This window comes from Diabrotica virgifera, chromosome 7 (genome assembly GCF_917563875.1).
Source record: "Diabrotica virgifera virgifera chromosome 7, PGI_DIABVI_V3a".
Classification (NCBI taxonomy): Eukaryota; Metazoa; Arthropoda; class Insecta; order Coleoptera; family Chrysomelidae; genus Diabrotica; species Diabrotica virgifera.
In genome coordinates this window covers 148,899,335-148,916,689 of record NC_065449.1, presented here as the reverse complement: position 1 = coordinate 148,916,689, position 17,355 = coordinate 148,899,335, and the positions used below count along the sequence as shown (strand labels likewise).

Below are 17,355 nucleotides of genomic sequence, written 5' to 3'. Positions count from 1 at the left end.
GTTTGGGGGGAGATGGGGGAGAAGTCGGTAAATTAGTAGTTTTTTTTATGTTTTTCGTCAATATTTCTAAAACTATGCTTTAGCGTAAACAATGGTCTATACAAAAATGTTCTACATAAAATTTAAAACAAAAAAGGTCCTATACATAATTGTTATAAAATCAACGGTTCCAGAGTTACGGAGGGTGAAAAGTGGAGGTTTTCGATACTTTTTATATTATCTGGGCAATTGATGATGATTTTGGGTGGTGAGGTTGACGTTTCTTCAAGGGCTTATCACTAACATATCATCGGCCACTGAAATAGCAAATTTTATTTACAAAACACAATCCTGTTAAAGAAAATTTCTATAAATTGCCCAAAGAATATAAAAAGTATCGAAAACCTCCACTTTTTCCCTCCGTAACTCTGGAACCGTTGATTTTATAACAATTATGTATAGGACCTTTTTTGTTTTAAATTTCACGTAGAACATTTCTGTTTTTTGATCAAACATAGTTTTAGAAATATTGACGAAAAACTTAAAGCAACTACTAATTTACCGACTTCTCCCCCATCTCCCCCCCCCCAAACCGGACGCTCAAATTGGTGTAACTTTTTACTTAACAATATGTGGACCATATAGAACAATTGTATGTTGAAGGAAAACTTTTACTTTAGATGTCTGGGTTAGGCCTTTTTTTGGACCAATTATAATATACTATCTCCGTAACTTTGAAACCGTTCATTTTAGAAGTATTAGTCTTAGGGCCTTTTTTATTTCAAATTTTATGTAGAATATTTTTGTATAGAAGGTTGTTCATGCTAAAGAAATATTGACGAAAATCGTAAAACACTACGAATTTAGCGATTTCTCCCCCCTCCCCCCCCCCCAAGCCCGACGCTCAAAATGGTGTGACTTTTTTCTGAACATTATGTGGACCATATAGAACAATTTGGTGTTGGAGGATAACTTTCACTTTTTATGTCTGGGTTTGGGTCTAGTTATACCATACTAGAGAGGAAAAATATGCAATCCCTCAACTAATCATCTAAGGAAAGATTGAGGACAAGAGAGGAGTAGGTAACAAATAAATGTTGCTGCTGCGAAATAAGAACTGAACAGGCATAAATAACACTAGCGAACTTTTACATGCAGCAGAAGACAGAGGTCTGACCGTAAGATAATTCTCTAACGCATTCTAAAGAAGAAGACTCCAATGAAACTGGTATAAATGTATGTATGTTTTATTGGTTCTAAACAAATCAAATAATTAACAATGCAATTTCTATATTGGGCTGTATATACCGACGATCAAATTTGAGTAGTGCAGTAATATCGATGAGAGCCGGGATCCAACCGCAGAAATTAAAAGCCGAATAGAACAAGCCCGAGCTACCTTTGTAAAAATGAGAAACATACTTTGCAGCCACGATCGTAATATTGCCTTTCGCGTTCGAATGACATATTGCTATATCTTTAAAGTCCTACTGTAAGGCGGGTTGGCATTACTAGTGAATAACGAACGTGGCTCACGCTTATGTATTTTGCCCCTGCTATTGTTAGATATTTTATTATCTACTTTCAAACTCGAGCAGTACATTTGTATTTGTATGCAATGCATAAATACAAATGTACTGCTCGAGTTTGAAAATAGATAATAAAATATCTAACAATAGCACGGGCAAAATACGTAAGCGTGAGCCACGTTCATTGTTCACTAGTAATGTCAACCCGCCTGTATGGAGTGGAAGTGTGGACTTTATGTGAGGCTATGCTAAAACGCTTGAAAGCCTGTGAGATGTGGTTATACAGAAGACTACTAAAAATAAGCTGGGACGACAGAGTTAGAAATGAGGAAGTCCTTAAACGGCTGAAGCAAGCAACACAACTATATAATAATATAATAAAGAGATGCACGCTGAAATACTTCGGTCACATTATGAGACCCTGTTCAATCTAAAATTAATCCCTTAATTTGTAATCTCACACTATTCTTAACTTCCTAAACTTTTATAGTTTCACCGTGTATAATTGTGAAACATATTGATTAACAGTTTAATTATTAAAGTCCAGTGAACTTCGTGCAACCTAAATAAATTGCCAAATCGTGGTATTTCCAATTGTACTTCATGGTTTTGCAAGAGATTCCTCGATTAAACTGTAGTTGCAAGCTTTCAACGTGTTCAAAGTTTTGAGTTTTGTTACCATGCAACTTATTGATGATTTGTATATTTTGGTGAGATTACAAATAAGCTTAAGGGACTATTTTGAGTCGCAGTCTATTTAGAATAGTTACCTCATTAACAAGTGCGTAAGTCATTGTTCGAAATTACGCCGAGTGTAATTATCAGTAGTTGTCAATTTAGGGCAGTCTATTATACAATTTTACCTAATCAACACCTGTAGTGTAATAATTCAGTAGCTGTCAATAAAACCATATTTTTTACTCCACGACCTCAAACATTTATTTATCATCGTCGATCGGGAAGAAACGGACACAGATCATTAGAAAACAATTCGAACCTTATATTACATCGAATTGTCCACACCCTGAAAAATATGATATTTTACATCTGATCATCTTGATTTTACATCAAGGCAAACCTGGTCCTGGTAGAAGAACATCATAGTTGAAAAATCTAAGACAATGATACGGAAAATCGACTACATAATTATTCAGACCTGCTGTCAACAAAGTCACGATAGCGAATATCGTAGCCAACATGATATCCAACGATCGAAAACGGTCATGGAATTAGAAGAAAAAGAAGAAGATATTATTTAAAACATCTATTTATATATGGTAATCACAAAAAATCACTTACTTGTGTAGTCTTTCCACTTCCAGTTTCTCCAGCTATTATAATAATAGAGTTCTCATAGATGACTTCCATAATATGTTGCTCTTCAGCTAATATGGGTAATTTTAGTCTGGCAGCCTGGATTTCCTCACTTCTCATCACATCCACATAAACTGCAGGTTTTCGTGAAGCAGTATTTATTTTAGAATCCTCATTTTTTACACTTGTTAATTTGTTTTCTTTATTAATAGTCTCCTTAGTTTCCTCTTTGACAGGAGCAGGACTAATTTCTACAGCTTCTATTCCATTTTCGTGAGTATTTCCTTTTTTGTTAACTTCAAATGACTCTTCAAAAGATTCTTCATCACTAGTATCTGAACTGCTGCTCTCATCAAACCCAACAACATTTGGATCATCAGTTTTCTTTGTTTCGTTACTTTCTAACAGTTTCCTTCGTTTTTTACTAGGTGCTAATTCTACATCTGTCTCTTTTAATTCTGATTTCGGTTCCGATTTTACTTTTTCCGAATTTATTTCTTCTTGGAAGTATCTTTTAAGACCCTTAGTTTGCACTGAAGCTATGGAAGTCAATTTCGACAATTCTTCAGCAGATACTTGGAATTTTTGAAGAGAATCTAACAGGTGTGCTCTCTAAAAATAAATTAATGATAAGTATTAAGTACATGTAATTTCAAAATTGTAGTAAGTTCTCAGAAATTATGGTTACGTTTAAGCCATACTCTGAGCTTTCTAATGACGTGTGAAAAAATGCTAAAAGGTTGAGTCAAAGCAACATGAATTGGAGAAATATCTTGTATGTATGATATTAAAATAACTGAATATTAAAAAATCAGAAGAATTTCCAGTAACAAAAGGATTACGACAAGGATGCTGCCTCTCCCCAATACTATTTAAGATCTATTTAACTGAAGCACTAAAACACTGGAGACGATCTTGTTAAGGGATGGGAATTCAACTTGACGATGACAAAACATTGTATACTCTACATTTTGCCGATGACCAAGTCGTAGTAGCAGCGGATAAGGAAGATTTAGAATTCATGACTAGACGGTTATTTCAAACATAAAAAGAGTGGGACTTTCTGTAAATAGAAACAAAACGCAATACTTATGCATCGGGACTGAAGCAAAATATCTAATAATTAACGAACAAGAGACAATCAAGAACTGTGAGGAATATGTATATTTGGGAACAACAATCAACAAGAGAGGGCGCACCGAAAAAGAGATAGAGCAAAGGATCGTGAAAGGAAAAAGGGTGATTGGATGCCTAAACCCGATGCTATGGTTAAAAGAACTATCTAATCAAAGAAAACATCTTTAAAAATATAGTGCTCTATGGATGCGAAACATGGCAACTTACTAAATCCCTGGAAGGACGCCTACTTGCATTGGAAATGGACTTCTGGAGAAGATCGACTAGAAAATCAAAGCTTAAAATAATACAAAATTATCAAATCAGAAATATAGTCAAGTCAACCATCATAGACGAAATTCAAAGGAGACAACTGATCTGGTATGGCCATGTAGAAAGAATGGACGACGACAGACTGCCAAAACAAATTCTAAAATTGACGCCAAGGGAGAGGGAGCAGGAAGAGAGGAAGGCCGAAACAATCCTGGCTAGGCGGCATTCAGAAGGCAATGTCGGAAAGGAATCTTAACCCTGGCGAATGGAACGACCGACGAAGCTGGAAACTAGGAACCAGAAGGCGAAGAACGCTATAAATAACCGGGACAATAATAAAATATTAAAAAGTCCCAATACAGTGAACATGCACATTAAAAGGGAATCTTGATATTTACCATAGTTAAAGAGAAACATTCTATATAGTCTGGGCTGATTATCGGATAATAGGCCATTTTTGGGAAAAGTTATTTACCAGCAATTTTATTGCTGGAATCGAATATTATTATTGTATGTATTAATAATATAGGTATGCAAAGTCCGCAGATAGTGTGCTACATTTTTTATAAACAAAATGGCGCCCGAAAATCGTGTTTTTTTCAATTTTTGCTCTATAACTCCAAAGATTTTAACTTTACACCAAAAACACTCCAATAAAAATTCACCGCAATTAAATTCTGCATAGAGACGTGCTTTTTCCGATTTACTTAGATGAAAACTTTCCCCGGAAAATGCGGGTTTTTCCAACAAAATCTTTAATTTTCAACTAAACTTTTAGATAAGTAATTGTTAATCAATAATTAAATAACTTGGTAATATAAAAGCCCTTTTCGTATATATTATAATTCCAGAAGCCGATGGAAATTTAACGAACGGTTTAGCAACAATTGAATTGTTAATTAAAAATTTACGGTCGCTATAATAACGACAATAATTATGATGCATAAGAATAACTATGATTTTTTCATAAAAAGACACTATACCTATCTAATGTACTTTACAGAATTGAAATTGGACTATTTAAGCGGCCTCGGGAATATTTTAAAATTATAAATAATTTTTTGGCTTATAAACAAATAGAATATCTCGGGAAAATGTTAAACTAAATTAAATTATAAAAACGGTACTCAAAAAACAGCGGCAGGACGCTTCTTTTAAATGAAAAAACGTTTAATTATGATGAGTAGTTCTTGAGATACAACCGGTCAAAGTTGACCAGAATTTACGGCAAAGATATAAACAATAGGATCATAATTTTCAAATCATCACCTTTTTATTTTTGTCCTCTTTCTCCACACCAATTTTCATATCCTTAAAGTACTCATAACATATATTATTATAATAAAAACTATCGATAATACGTGTGAAAATTGCCAAAAATAGCAAAATTCCAATCAAAAATTAGGTTGGAGAAAATGTAACCCTCAAAGTTCAAAATCGGTATACGTTAAAAAAATGCATTTTCTCGGCTTCTCATGGAGCAATTTCCTTCATTCTTTTTTGTTCCCTAATAACTCGAGTAGAGCCATCGAACTAACGCATTATTAAATGTCAGACTTGCTTTTGTTTTGTTATAATCTTCTTCTTTAAGTACCGTGCCCAAATTTTTAGGCGTGGGTAGCTTCCATAACAATTTGCCGATATCGTTCTCGATCTTGTGCGGCATGTAACAATTGATCTGCTGATAAGCCAGTCCATTGACGAAGGTTTCGGAGCCATGAATATTTCTTTCGACCAATTCCTCTTTTTCCGTCGATCTTTCCATTGAGTATTAACTGCAGCATCCTGTATCTGCTACCTCTTATTATATGCCCCAGATATTCAAGTTTTCTCTTTTTTATCATCTTCATTAAGTCACCTTCGCCTTGACCTACTCTGTTTGAAATTCGTTGAACCCAAGATATTCTGAGCATTCTACGATACGACCACATCTCAAAGGCTTCTAATTTGTTCATCATGTTAACCTTCATAATCCAGGTTTCACATCCATATAGTAAAACAGGATACACATAACATTTTAGGAACTTGATTCTTAGTTGTAAGTTCAGCTGAGAGTTGCTCAGGTTGATCTAAGTTTCATAAATGCTCCTCTTGCAATTTCTATACGAGTTTTAATTTCTTCATCCGGATTTAGTGTCTCGTTTATCCAACATCCTAGGTATTTAAAATGGTTAACTTTTGTTATTGACTCATCACTGACAATTAGTTGCATAGGGCCGACGTCTTGTTTACTAACCACAAGTAACTTTGTCTTTGTTGCATTTATGTTAAGTCCGTTATTGGAGCATTCTCTAGTGACTCGATCAATAAGGAATTGAAGATCTTCGATATTTACAGCCATGATTGCGGTGTCGTCTGCATATCTGATGTTGTTAATAGTTTCTCCCCCGATTCGAACTCCACATTGTCCTTCCAAGGCTTCATTAAAAATTATTTCTGAGTATACGTTAAACAAAGTTGGGGATAACACACAACCCTGTCTGACACCTCTCTGAATGCAAATTTTGTCTGTTTCTTTGCCGTCTACCAGAATAGAAGCTTCTTGATTCCAATATAGATGTTGTAAAAGTCTCAGATCTTTATCATCTATTCCAATCATTTCTAGATATTCAAACAACCTATCATGTTGAACTCTATCAAACGCCTTCTCAAAATCTATAAAGCAGACGTAAATTGGTTTCTGTACTTCCCATGATCGTTGAAGTAATGTTAACATTGAGAACAAAGCTTCCCTTGTTCCCAATCCTTCTCTGAAACCGAATTGTTTGTTTCCCATTGTCTCTTCACATTTCTGCTTGATTCTATTAAGAATTATCTTAAGAAGTAGCTTGAGAGAGTGGCTCATGAGACTAATTAGTCTAAAGTCTTTACATGATGATGTATTAGGTTTTTTTGGGAGTGGAATAAATGTAGACTCCAACCATATCTGTGGCATCATTCCAGTCTCGTATATATGGTTATAAATGTTTGTTAATTGTGAGACATTGTCGTCATCCAGAAGTTTGAGCCAGTCTGATGGTATTTGGTCAGGGTCATTTTTGCTCTGTTTGATGGCTTTCTCTACTTCCGCTTTTAAAATGCTAGGACCAGTATTCGTATACTTTGTGGTGTTAAGTGGTGGTCTCGTATCCAGGAAGAGCTCTTTTATACAGGGTGTTTCTGGTATTATCAGGGTGTTATTGGCAAATAATTTTTTTTCTGGTATGTCAAGGGGTGCTTATTATGAGACTAACATTTTCTTAAAAAATTTCGCCCCGGAGCCCCCCGTTTCATTCCTTTAAAGGGGGTAATTTGTGGTTTTTGCGAAACGTAGCTCTTCCTGTACGTTTTGCAAAAAATTTACCTACTTAATAGTAAAATGAAGGGGACTATATTTCCTACTATTTATTTCCCGACAGCATATGTCTGTCACCCACCGTTTAGCGGGGATGGCGCCCCAAAATTGACAAATTAAAAAAAAGCCGTTTTAAAAAAATATTTTTCCCTGTAATGAAAATGAAGAAGAAACCCTTCGGCAATTAATCACAAATAAGTGATTAATTTTTTGATATAGGTTTCATTTAAGGGCAATTGCAAATTTTTTAATTACAGGGTGGTACATTTTAAAAAACCCCTTTTTATACCATCTGAACCGCCTATGCTAGAGTAAAAAAACTTTCAGCGATTATCCATGTACTCGTGTTATTTACAAATTTGTATAATACACCCCCATATTTTCCCCAGAACCACCCAAATAAAAGGAGAATTAATACAGAAAATAATCAAAAATTGATTTTGAGCCACCACTGTGGTTTTAGGGTGCAAAGAAAATAAAATATGCATAGGGCATAAGTACATTATCAATAAAATGAATAGGTGACGAAAAAAAAAAACAAAAACTGGAGCCCGCCAAAAGAATTTCCTGGGGTTTACGCCGCCACTGTGCCGTAACGGTTGCTTATACGCAAAAATGCATCGGACCTTATTTGTAGAGAAAATAGTGATCTTTAATTTTGTATGGGTCCATATGGGTATCCATATGGGTCAAAAAGCAAAAATCACTTTCTTTATTAATTACCCTTTTTTGGGGTGGTTCGGGGAAAAATGGGGGTGCATTATAGAAATTTGTCAATAACACCAGTACATGGATAATCGCAGAAAGTTTTTTTACTCTAGAATAGGCGGTTCAGATGGTATAAAAAGGAGTTTTTTAAAATGTAACACCCTGTAATTAAAAAATTTGCAATTGCCTTTAAATAAAACCTGTACCAAAAAAATCAGCCACTTATTTGTGATTAATTGCCGCAGGGTTTCTTCTTAATTTTCAGTACAGTTAGGGAAAAATCATTTTTTTTTAAAACAGCTTTTTAAAAATTTGCCAACTTTGGGGCGCCACCCCCGCTAAACGGTGTGTGATAGACATATGCTGTCGGGAAATAAATAGTAGGAAATATAGTCCTCTTCATTTTACTATTAAGTAAATTTTTTGCAAAACCTACAGGAAGAGCTACATTTCGCAAAAACCACAAATTACCCCCTTTAAATGGATGAAAAGGGGGGTTCCGGGGCGAAATTTTTTAAGAAAATATTAGTTTCATAATAAGCACCACTTGATATACCAGAAAAAAACCAGACTTGTGTCCATTTTGCGAGGTTTAATCTCTGTTTCCTACACTATAGATTGTATAGATGTAGGTTATGGGTAAATTATTTTTTCCCAATTATAGCGCCATCTATCAACAACTGGAATAAATGTTATAAATGTGTATAATCACAGACGTACCGCTTTTTCCGTCACATCCAACTTAATGCGTAAGAAAGAAATCGAAAACCTATGACGCACTGAAAGAAAGCTCTGGGAAGAACTATAGTAGATATCAACGATCAGTTAAAAGTATTAGTCCAGAAAGCCACTGCGCATCCGCTAGGAAAAATATTCCGATTCTGATTTTTTGCACAATCTTACTCAAAAACGACCCCTTTCAACAAATTTGCATGTTGCCAGGACCAAAAGTGGGTCAAAAATTTTTTAAACGTTTTTTTTTGTTTTTTTCCTAAAATAATTTTTTTTTGCATGGAACAAAGTTTTTTTAGGTTTTTTTGGATCATTCCAAACAGAAAAGGTCTTTAGTGACTTTTCTCTACAGTTTCTAAGTGTTATATGTCTAAAGTGACATATAAGCGATTAAAAATTGAAAAATTGCGCAATCGGCCATTTTTAACCTTCAAAAACTATGTGAAAAACTTAAAATTTGAATGTTGCCAAAGTAGGTATATATTCTTTAAACATCGATTGATGAAATCCCGATGAGTTTTTTGCCATACAGTATTCAAAACTCCTTTGTTTTTTAATTTCTAATCACACGTGCGCGACACTATTTACCACCGTTGTATGTGTATACAGTATGGTGCAAACGAAAGAAATAAATTCGATATTTCGTAAACCGGCGACTTTAAGGAAAAAACCCGAAACAGGTCGATTTTTATTTTTAAGTTATGATATTGTGGCATATATGGTATACTAGTGACGTCATCCGTCTGGGCATGATGACGTAACCGATAATTTTTTTAAATGAGAATAGGGGTCGTGTGGTAGCTCATTTGAAAGGTTCTTCAATTCTCTATTCAGTAGTGTAAACATTTACATAATTATTTATACAGGATGTCCAAAAAAAATTTTATTAAATTAAATTATTTCACAAAAAAAGAAGTAGAACGACACCCTGTATAAATAATTATATAAATGTTTATATTACTGAATAGAGAATTGAAGAACCTTTCAAATGAGCTAGCACACGACCCCTATTCTCATAAAATCATCGATTACGTCGTCACGCCCAGATGGACGACGTCACTAGTATACCATATATGCCACAATATCATAACTTAAAAATAAAAATCGACCTGTTTCGGGATTTTTACTTAAAGTCGCCGGTTTACGAAATAACGAATTTATTCCTTTCATTTGCACCATACTGTCGGTGGAAAATAGTGTCGCGCACGCTTGGTTAGTAATTAAAAAACAAAGGAGTTTTGAATATTGTATTGCAAAAAATTTTTCGGGATTTCATCAATAGATGTTTAAAGAATATCTACCTACCTTGGCAACATTCAATTTTCAGTTTTTCACATAGTTTTTGAGGGTTAAAAATAGCCAATTTCGCAATTTTTCAATTTTTAATCGCTTATACCTATGTCAAAAACTATCAACTTTAGAGAAATGTCATTATAGACCTTTTCTATTTGGAATGATCCAAAAAACCCTAAAAAAACTTTGTTCCATGTAAAGAAAATAGTTTAAGGAAAAAAACAAAAAAAAAACGTTTAAAAAATTTTTGACCCACTTTTGGTCCTGGCAACATGCAAATTTGTTAAAAGGGGTCGTTTTTGAGTACGATTGTGCAAAAAATCCGAATCGGAATATTTTTCCTATCGGATGCGCAGTGGCTTTCTGGACTATATGCAAAAATTACATTTCTTAATTATTTAAAGATAGAAAAATAAAACGATTATACAAAGATTACCATAACCGGTCCATCAAATGGCAAAAAATGGAAAAGTACTCGGCCCCTATGAGGTGAGTATTGAAGTACTAAAGTACCAACTGATTAGCAAGGTTCTGAAACTGTGTTCTTGTGGCTTATTTTATATTATAGTATGTTTATATGGGATTGAGCCACAGCTACTGGTGTAATGAAAATTACATTTTTATTAACTAACGTCTGACGTTTCGATTTCCTTTCCAGAAATCGTCATCAGAAAATTATGTGACACACATAACCTAAAAAGATCAGGTTATGATATTTTCTCAGAATTTTCAAACCTAATTTTCTTTTTAATTTTCTGATGACAATTTCCGGAGTGGAAATTAAAATGTCAAACAGAAGTTAATTAAAAAATGCAATTTTCATTAGACCAACAATTGTGACTCAACCCCACAGTGGCGGCTCGTGGCCTTAGAGACAGGGTCGGCAAGGTCTTTTTGTCTCCTCATATAGGCATACCATCTAATTAAAAGGTTTAAATCATCATAGGAGATTTTTTTGTTTAGTTTACTTGACATTATCTTTTTCATGGTGTTTCGACAATATGTTTTAATTATTTTGAGACAAGAGAAATCCCGTTCATTTAAAGCAGAAGTTGGTGGTAATAAGAGAATTGATGATCAGTTTGTTATGTTGTAATGAATTGCAGTACTTACTATAAAAAATTACACATATTTTGTAACTTATCTAACTTTCTGAAAATATTTGGATCAGCGTAATTTTTAAGTAATTTGTAATAATAAATATCTTGAAAGTTCTTTGGCGAAGGTAACTTTTAAATTTTGAATCGTCAAAGAGGTCAAAAATTTGCCAATCTTCTAAATTCGAAGAACGAGTATCTATTTGCATAATACATAGTAGATATCCAAAATTTCAAAATATACTCATTTTTCGAGATATGTTTCATGTCTCTTTCTTTTTTGGGGTGGTTCGGAAATATCAAGCGAACCCAAAACGTCACTGCGTATATATTGAAAACTACTATCATTACGAAAATCTTTGAGATTTTGCACCAGTTTTCTTATTCTATCTTTGAAATAAATAATGTTAGTTGACTGATTTTGAACAACAATGAATATCAAATCGGTTTGGGCAGACACTTTCTTAAAAATATTTAAAAGAGTATTAAAAGAGTAATCATTTAAGAAAGTTTTCAAACCGATTGCTTCACGGATCAAGATATCACATCACAACTTTCACAATCGTCGCCTTCGATAATACATTAAAAAAAAACTTCCAAAGGCTGTTCACGAAAATCTGCTACAGTGGAAACTAACCGAGGTTTAAAATTTCATCGCGTCTGACAAACTGTTTGCATTTTTTTCGAAACAAATTGTTCTAAAACAGTAGTCCGTTTGGGCGAGCTAAACTGGCAAGAAAAGACGATATTCTTAATTTTTGTACACGTATCCTGCAAAACTAAATTCATTCTATTCCCATGACAGTGAGCAAATAAAGCTTGTGGTGTAATAGTTTTAACTTTTGCCTGGAGACCGTTCAATTCACCAGACATCACGGCAGCGCCGTCATAAGTTTGCCCTACCAATTTATTTTTGATATCAAAAAATTTTAATCTGTTCTTTAAAACACCAAAAACATATTCTGCCTTATAGCTTTTACTCACGTCTGTACAACCTTAAAACCTCTCATAAATATTACCACGTAACGCGTATCGGACAACAATTGATAATTATTGTAAATGACATGATAATGAGAAGTTTCATCTATTTCTAGCGAAAAGCAAATGGTTTTCTGAAGCTCAGATCCAATAACGTTATTCAAAATGTAACTAATTAATTATGCACTGCGCGTCATAGAAAACGGGCACCCTAAAAAATGGGTCATTTTTGATGTCGCGTATCTCCTAAACCTGTTGTCCGATTTAAGTGATTTTTTGAATATCTTATAGCCTTATTCTTTGTCAATATCCTTGTAATAATATTTTTGCTAAACAGGTAAATTTTCATTGTATACCGGGTGTACGAATCAAACTGTGTTTTTTCTCAAAGTTCGCAACACCCTGTGGAATATCCTAGCATTTATAAAATACTGAAATTAAAACCCAACTATAGCCTCAGGTTTTCTCAACATTCTGTTTTTCGATTCATTCGCTTATGTTGGATAATACAAAAGTTAGGTACTTTAGCAATTAGCCATGTTCTTTTTCAGTACAGGGTGTTTCTAAACAAGTGCGACAAACTTTAAGGGGCAATTCTGCATTAAAAAATAATGACAATTTGCTTTATAATCGTATGTCCGCAAATGCTATGTTTGCGAGATACGGGATGTTGAATTTTGTTCTTACAAACTGACGATTTATTTATTGCTTTAAAACCGATTGAGATATGCAAATGAAATTTGGTGGGTTTTAAGACGTAGTTATTGCACATTTTTTGACATACAATTAAGAATTTTATATTCACCATTGGCGTACATACGGGTAATATGATCGGTCATATTACCCGTATGCACGCCAATAGTGAATAAAGAATTCTTGATTGCAAGTCAAAAAATTCGTAATAACTATCTCTTACAACCTACCAAATTTCATTTGCATGTCTCAACCGGTTTTAGGGTAATGAAATAAATCGTCAGTTTGTAAAAAAAATTCAACATCCCGTATCTCGTAAACGAAGCATTTGCGGACATAAGTTTATAAAGCAAACGGTCATTATTTTTTCATGCAGAATTGCCCCTTAAAGTTTGTCGCACTTATTTACAAACAAGCTATACTGATGAAGAACATGACTAGTTGTTAAAGTACATAACTTTTGTATTATCCAACATAAGAGAATGAATAAAAAACAGAATGTTCAGAAAACCTGAGGCTATAGTCGGGATTTAATTTCAGTATTGTATAAAGGCTAGAATATTCCACAGGGTGTTGCGAACTTTGAGAAAAAAACACAGTTTGATTCGTACGCCCTGTATATAATGAAAATTTACCTGTTTAGCAAAAATATTAGTACAGGGATATTGAAAAAGAATAAGGCTATAACACATTCAAAAAATCAATTAAATCGGACAACAGGTTAAGGAGATACGCGACATCAAAAATGACCCATTTTTAGGGTGCCCGTTTTCTATGACGCGCAGTTTATTAGTTCATTCTGTACTGTTTTAGACATGCCGCTAAATATCTTAGAATCAGAAAGTACATTAGAAAATCCAAATCGTATTTCTTAAACAATTTTATTAGTTATCTATAATTATATTATATAACGAGTATACGATATTATATATCTATAAATAAATGATAATTCCTGACAACTTAAACGGCGTGATTATTTTTTACAATTTCTGCCGATGCTTCCAAATGAAACCGGCAGATTTAAATATGCCGTACCTGCCGCTTAATGCCTACGGAGAAATATATGTTTGGTTGCTCATCGACTTGTATTTTTCGTTGAGTTTTACGTGTAAATCGTCCAGCTACGGAGGAGCTGGGGTCGGCTAGCCGAACAGTCAGATGAATGGCTCGGATCATTCAGTGTTTGAAAATGCGCAGGGATCACTTAACGCTCGGATTGGTCGAATCCTTTTTAAAGCCATGAATAAAATTTAGTCTGTATTATCTGAGTTTTTTTTCACAGATACAAAAAATTACATAAACTCTTCTTCTTCTTAGGGTGCCTGTCCGTTCCGAACGTTGGCGATCATTCTGGCTATGATGACTTTGTTAGTTGCTATACGGAATAGTTGTGTTGAGGTCTTTTTATACCATGCTCTCAGGTTAGCAAGCCAGGATATTTTTCTTCGTCCTGGGGTCCTTTCTCCTTCAATTTTACCTTGTAAAATGCACTGGAGTAGCTCGTATCTGCCTTGATTTCTCATTATATGCCCTAAGTACTGCAGCTTGCGGCCCTTCACGATGTTGACTAAATCTGCGGTTGTGTTCATCCTCCATAGTACTTCTTCATTGGTGACTTTGTCTGTCCATGGTATCTTCAGGATCCTTCTGTACAGCCATAGCTTAAAAGCTTGAAGTTTCGATAGAGTTTCCGCCTTCAAGGTCCACGTTTCTACTCCGTATAAAAGCACTGAATACACGTAACATTTAAGGAGCCTTATCTTTGTTTTTAGAGTGATGTCATGGCTCTTGAACACAGAGCTCATAGTCAAGAATGCACTTTTTGCCTTTCCGATGCGAGATTTAATCTCTTGAGTATTGTCCCACGACTCATTGATTATAGTGCCCAAATAGTTGTATTGTGAGACACGTTTAATTCTCATTTGGTTCACATACAGATTTACTCTCTGGTTTTGCTGGTGTTTACATCTAGTCCATATGTTCTACTGGTTTCAGTTATTTTATTCATTATGTTTTGCAGCCCTTCTATGGTATTGGAAAACACTATTGTATCATCTGCATATCGCAGGTTACTGAGCTTGACTCCATTTATTGAGATGCCTTCATCAATATCTTTTAGAGCCTCTTCAAAAATGTGCTCTGAGTACAGATTGAATATCAACGCTGAAATTAAGCATCCCTGTCTCACTCCCCTTAAGATTTTGACCTGATCTGTATATTCTCCATCTATTCGGAGCACTGCTGATTGATTCCAATACAGGTTAGCTATTATTTTCAGGTCTCTTCCGTCAATCCCTGTCCTCTTCAGCACTTCCATCATTTGTTCATGTCGGACTCTATCGAAAGCCTTTTTGTAGTCAATCAGGCATGCAAAAACATCACAGCTGACATCTCTACATTTCTGAAACAACACCTGCACACTAAATAAAGCCTCCCTCGTACCAACGGCGTTCACAAATCCAAACTGATTGGGCGCAATTTGTTCTTCGCATTTTCGGTAAATTCTATTATGGATGACTTTTAAAAACAGCTTGAGAAGATGGCTCATTAGGCTTATGGTCCTATAGTCTTCACAAACTTTTGCTCCTGGTTTTTTGGGCAACAGTACAAACTCAGATTTGAGCCACTCTGCTGGTATTTTTCCTGCCTTGTATATGTCATTAAATATTTCAGTTATTATTTTTATTTGTGCTCCATCTAATAGCTTTAGCAGTTCTGCAGGTATTTCATCAAGTCCCGGTGCCTTTCCATCCTTCATTTGTCTGATGGCTGTGGTTACTTCTTCTGGTAGGATTTCGGGACCTGAATTATCTTCAATGGTGGGTTCTTTTCCTGCTCTAAGGTGGAAAAGTTTCCCCAAGTATTCTTCCCATACTTTCTTTTTATCTTCTTTGGTTATGGCAAGATTGCCTTCATCATCTGTTATTTTTCCGCTGCTGCGTTTTCGGAACTTTCCAGCTGTTTCCTTCACCCTTCCGATGGACATTGAAATTGTCATATCGACTCTGATACTCCTCTATTTCTTGACATTGTTCTGTTTTTTGTTTCTCTTTTGCTTCTCTTATCTTTCTTCTGACGATGGTATGTATTCTTTTATATTCTTTGAGATTTTCTTTGTTCTTTTGTCTCTGATCCATAAGCTAGAGTATTTCATCGGTCATCCATGATTTCCGTTTCTCTGTATCTTTCTTCAGATGTTGTTCTTTTATTTCTCTCACTGTTTCTTGTATGATGGTTAGACTTTCATCTATAGTTCCTGCATTTCTGCATTTTAGCATCTTTGTATTGAGGTTTTCAATCACTCTCAGTTGAACATTGGGATCTTTCAGTTTTCTAATATCATACCTCTTGATCGACTTATTTGTAACCCTCTTCATTCTGACTTTGAAATTACCTACAACTGGTACATGATCAGAATTTATGTCTGCCCCCGGGTATGTTTTGACATATGTACAGCTGTTCCTATACCTCTTATTTACTAGTATGTAATCAATCTGATTTCTCACAATCCTTCCCACAGAATCCTGGAGATTTCCAGGTGTACAGTTTCCTTGGGTTTAACTTAAACCAGGTGTTCGTTATTACTAATTGATTTGCTTCCGCAAAAATTTCCAATGTATCTCCCCGATCGTTCCGGTTTCCTAGTCCAAATGGTCCAACTGCAGATGATGTTTTGCTAGCCCCAACTTTGGTATTGAAGTCACCCATGACAATTGTTAGGTCTTGCTTTTTCAACCTTTTCACGACTTCATCAATGCTACGGTATAGTTCTTCTACCTCTTCTTCTGTTCCTTCTGTTGTAGGTGCATACACTTGAATTATATTGATGTCGATTGGTCTTGCTTTCAGTTGTATGAGCATAAACATAAACTCTAATTAAATTATATATTAAAAAAATCTATAATATCTATAAATGTGTGGGTCGGCACTGCCGACCCTGACCGGCCGCCACTGCAACCCCATATAAACATAATACTAAACCAACTGATTTGTATATGTCGACTCTTGTCACAAAACAGAAAGAACTCCGTGCAACAACATTCAGTAATTACCGAACAATGAGTCTTATGAGTCACCTTTTAAATATATTCCTGCAAGTAATACATAGTACAATATACCGGATATTGAAGAGAGAATAAGTAATACTCAGTTCGGATTTAGGAGACGGACAGAAGCATTTTCAGTCTCCACGTAATGATACAGAGATATAAATCCAAATGTATATGTACATATGCGCAATTGATTTTGACAGTTTTGTTGAAGCTACATATTTCAAATTATATTGACATTTTTAAGAAATCTGGAGATT

The 17,355-nt window shown here is 34.7% G+C and overlaps 1 protein-coding gene across 1 annotated transcript in view; it reads right to left on the bottom strand.

The window, feature by feature from the left end:
• LOC114334002 (probable ATP-dependent RNA helicase kurz) overlaps positions 1-17,355 on the bottom strand; it is a 102,204-nt gene that overhangs the window by 58,645 nt on the left and 26,204 nt on the right. Inside the window, exon 3 of the mRNA XM_050656420.1 lies at positions 2,808-3,434. Within this exon, the coding sequence (XP_050512377.1) occupies positions 2,808-3,434 (627 nt within the window). The remainder of the gene's footprint in view (positions 1-2,807; positions 3,435-17,355) is intronic.